The 4,397-nt window shown below is 33.5% G+C and overlaps 1 protein-coding gene across 1 annotated transcript in view; it reads right to left on the reverse strand.

Moving 5' to 3' along the window:
* The window catches only part of LOC117113447 (E3 ubiquitin-protein ligase RING2-like), a 9,492-nt gene extending 5,095 nt beyond the window's left edge, over positions 1-4,397 (reverse strand). The window contains exons 1-4 of the mRNA XM_033256782.1: positions 4,262-4,397; positions 3,033-3,069; positions 1,857-2,052; positions 1,187-1,415 (exon numbers count right to left, since the gene is read on the reverse strand). Of these exons, the coding sequence (XP_033112673.1) occupies positions 1,187-1,415; positions 1,857-2,052; positions 3,033-3,069; positions 4,262-4,276 (477 nt within the window). The 5' untranslated portion in view covers positions 4,277-4,397. The remainder of the gene's footprint in view (positions 1-1,186; positions 1,416-1,856; positions 2,053-3,032; positions 3,070-4,261) is intronic.

The following is a 4,397-nucleotide window of genomic DNA, read 5'->3' on the forward strand; positions in this document are numbered from 1 at the left end:
GGGCACATCATAACCATATATGGGCACATCATGACCATATATAGGCACATCATGACTATATAATGGGCACATCATGACCATATATGGGCACATCATGACCATATATAGGCACATCATGACTATATAATGGGCACATCATGACTATATATGGGCACATCATGACTATTTATGAGCACATCATAACTATATATGGGTACATCATGAATATATATGGGCACATCATGAGTATATATGGGCACATCATGACTATATATGGGCACATCATGACCATATATAGGCACATCATGATTATATATGGGCACATCATGACTATATATGGGCACATCATGACTATATATGGGCACATCATGACTATATATGGGCACATCATGACTATATATGGGCACATCATGACTATTTATGAGCACATCATGACTATATATGGGCACATCATGACTATATATGGGCACATCATGACTATATATGGGCATACAACAGTTTATTGTCAAAGAAAAATTGATATTCTGGACAGGGATTTACACTTAATCTAAATTTATAGAGAGCAATTATTTAAAAATATACAGTGTGGCCAAATCGCCAAAATTCAAATAAAACATTTAAATTTTTACTCATAAACAAGAATAATATACTAACTTCAAATTAGAAACATATTGAGAGAATTCAGTTTTTGTAGAATTACAGAAATATACTACAAAAATCCTTAAATTTGAGGGTTAGCAAAAGAATACAAATATGTAGTAATTATCACTTAATATTATGTATCTGTTAATTGACATTGTAGAAACACCTCAATTTTGTCCAAAATCCATATACAGCCAACCTTGTTACTACAAAACACGAGGGCCAATCCAGAGATGTCAGAAAGGAGGGGGGGGGGCCTGAGAGAAGGCCAATCGAGACACAACACACCAGGGGGTCTGTGGAAATTCCCCCAAAAAATTGTTTTTTTTCTAGAAGCTCGAAAATGACTTCGGAGGCAATCATGGGCAATCATTTTCCTTTTTTTCAACTTTACAAAAGTGGGGGGGGGGGGAGAACAGGGCTGGCTTGGCCTCAGCTTTATAGACACTATCAAAATTCATGTGACATATTTGTGTGTTGTACCCATATATGGCAATGATGATGTCATATAATTACACCCAAATATGGGTATATCACATTTATTTGTCACATAATTTCCACTTACCACTCGCTGAGCTCTATTCATTGCCTGCCATTTCATGCCTTCCTCTATGCTACTGCTAAGGGCGTTAGGATTCGTATTTTTTGTTAAGCTTAAGAGCACACGTTCTTGATGGGCCTCGTACTCATCTCGGCTTGGATAAATCTTTGAAATCAGATCATCAAAATTTGGATCCGGGCGAAGAGACCGCTTAGAGACCAATTTTTTTCTGCATGTTGGACACTCTTTGTTACTGGAAAAAAAATATCGATTTTAAACGGTTAGTAATAACAACAGCAGCATTACATAAAATATAAATACAAAAAGAGTGTACAATAAATAATCGCTTTAGCTAAAAACAATATATTTAAGTCAGGTCAAGGGCTTAGCCAGCAGCCGTCTCGCCGTCTTTTAGACAGCCAACAATTATTTAGGACGGCCACCTTCACCGTGACAGCTTGGCCTACTCATCTCAGCCTAGCCTAGTTGATTTGATAGATTCAAAGAATATAATGAATTTGCAAAAGGTAGACCAGGCCCATCTATTCTACAGTAGGCACATATTATCAATATTTGTCTGTCACATTCAAAAGAAAATGTTAATGACAATGACCAGAATAAGGCTTTACTCAACTGCTTCTGACATAATAAAAATGACAAAATAAATAAATAAAATATAGAACACAATACTTACCCACTCCGTAAAGCAGTTATAATGCAGTCTTGGCAGAATCGGTGAAGACACTCTTTTGTTGTCATTGTATTCTTGAGCATATCAAGACATATTGGACACATTAGCTCACTGTGTAAGCTGCGCGGTGACACTGCTATTTCGGTGTCATCGGTTATTGCTTCCTGAGGAGTTCGGTTCAACTCATACAAGCTAAGCTCTAGAACAATAATGAGAAAACGATATATTAATTTATATTATATGAACAATTCATACAACAAGATAAGATAAACTTTATTGGTCTATTCACATATGAAAATACATAAACAGAAATGTTCCTTGAATCTGGCATAAACAGTTAAAAAATACTGTCAAACATCAAATTACAAAAAGCAAAAAAATTGTTATGTAACTACTCATTACATAATTTAAATATAATACTGTATATTAAATATTAAATATTAATTAAAATTACAGTTATTATTATTTAAAATTTCGTTTACAACAAATTGAATTGAATTTTAATATTAAAAATACAGAAAATACAAAATTGCAGTTCAAAAATGTATCAAAATTATTAAAATTTAAAAAAAATACCAGTTGGCTGGCCAATTATTAGAACAATATTTTCAATTAAGTTGATTCTGCATTTATGTAAAGTTGTAAGGTCAGTAAGATCTAATAGAGTTGGTCAAGTTAGCATGATTTATGGTATAACCCCATTATATTTTTTTATTTTATGTAAGGTGAGACCTTTTTTTATACCTTGCTTAGCGAAACTGCCGAATGCAAATATTGAAGATTTCAAATAAAAAGAAAATTTTATTTTTTGCCAATTGCACACCTGCCAACACGAAAAAATTGAAATTTCAGAAAACAATATAAGTTTTATCTATTTTTATGCACTTCAAAGTTAAGATATGTATATTTCTTCCTAAATATATAAATTTGAAACACCTAACCTTCCCATTTTACATTCACCAATACAATTTTAATTTTTTTTTCCTTTTAAGTCTGGATGTTTTTGGCAAACACTATTTGCTAAATAAGAAAACAAAATTTTATTTCTATTTTTATTCTGCAATTCTTTGATGAATAAGTACGCGAAACAAGGAATAAAATTAGTCTCGCCTAAATACAGGAAAACAATTTTCAATGAAATTCAATTAAAAATAGAATGTGTAACTGAAAACCTCTTACCCCATGTCTTGTTCGGAGTGACTGCATTTCCCGATGCCTAATCAACAAAATTTAGAAAGAAACAAAAAAAAGATAGAGTTAGGCTACAATGTGGCATAAACCTGCTTAAGGGAACCCTAAAAAATTATGAATTGTTCATTACAAAGATCATACCTGAAAAGATATTTGAGTACAGTGAATGGAAGGGTTCAGTTTTCTGATTTTACACTTTTTACCACAAACATACTGCATAGCATATACTTAGGCTAGGCCTATTTAAGGGAAGTCGTTTACTTGCCTTTATGGGCCTTAAAGTTATTAAGGCCACGAGAATGAAAGTTGTAGGTTTGCGTCCGAAAAATTTTGAAAACACATGAGGCATTTTTTATTTTTCATTATTCATTATCTTTTTTATAAATGCTGTCCACAAGCTGCGGCATTGGTAATTTTACATTTATTCCCAAGAAACAATGCTTACAGTCATAAATGTACACTAAGCCTATAAAACAGATCCTTTTCTACATTTAAGACCTCTTTAAACATACGAGATTTCCTATTGGTCAGAAAGATCGATTTGACCCGTAAATGACCTCACTCAGCAGTGATCGGTGATCATGGTGCGATGTGGCCAGGCCTGCCTTCGCTAGGTGTTCGCAACGAGAGTGATGAACAGATCGTTTTTCTGTCTGTTTACGGCTTAGAAAGTCCGTTTTTTAAAACGAAGTATATTTTTTTTTCAAAATAATGAACTTTTCAAAATAATGAAAATGTTCATGCATGCGGGCGGTGGACGCAAACCTACAACTTTCATTCCCGTGGCCTAATATTAATTATAATATAATTTTTGATAGTTTCTAATAATAATAATAAAATAATAATATAGAAGTAGTAATAAACATTATTAATATTAATAAATTAAGGCCTAGGCCTAACAAAAAATTACAGTCTGTAGTAGGCCTATAATTTTGTTTTTGTTGCTTTGAGAGACATAAATTTTGAACATTCACTTTCGTAGTATATCAATTGAAATGTTATGGTCAATTTCCCAATCTTGCTAGACTAGGCCCTCTTCCTCCTAAACCTAGCCTAGGCCTCCGCGCCGCAGGCAGACTATGCTGTCTATCTAGGCCTAGCCCTATCATCAGATTGGGCTAGGCATGCTTAGCCTCTCGAACTCGATAGTCCAATTATTATCAGCTGGACATTTCAAAAAGCTTTTTGTCTGCACAGTTAGGTAGATCTTTGCTTACCTGTATTGCCGCCATCGAAAACTATCTGCTTCTATTAACAATAAAGCCAATAACAATAATTTGATACAAGGATAAAAACAAGAAATGCAAAAAGGTTAAAAAACTCGGCTACTTCTTATACCCTATGACCTCACTA

This window comes from Anneissia japonica, unplaced genomic scaffold (assembly GCF_011630105.1).
Source record: "Anneissia japonica isolate Jap-2015-1 unplaced genomic scaffold, ASM1163010v1 scaffold493_len2256704_cov171, whole genome shotgun sequence".
In the NCBI taxonomy this organism is placed as follows: Eukaryota; Metazoa; Echinodermata; class Crinoidea; order Comatulida; family Comatulidae; genus Anneissia; species Anneissia japonica.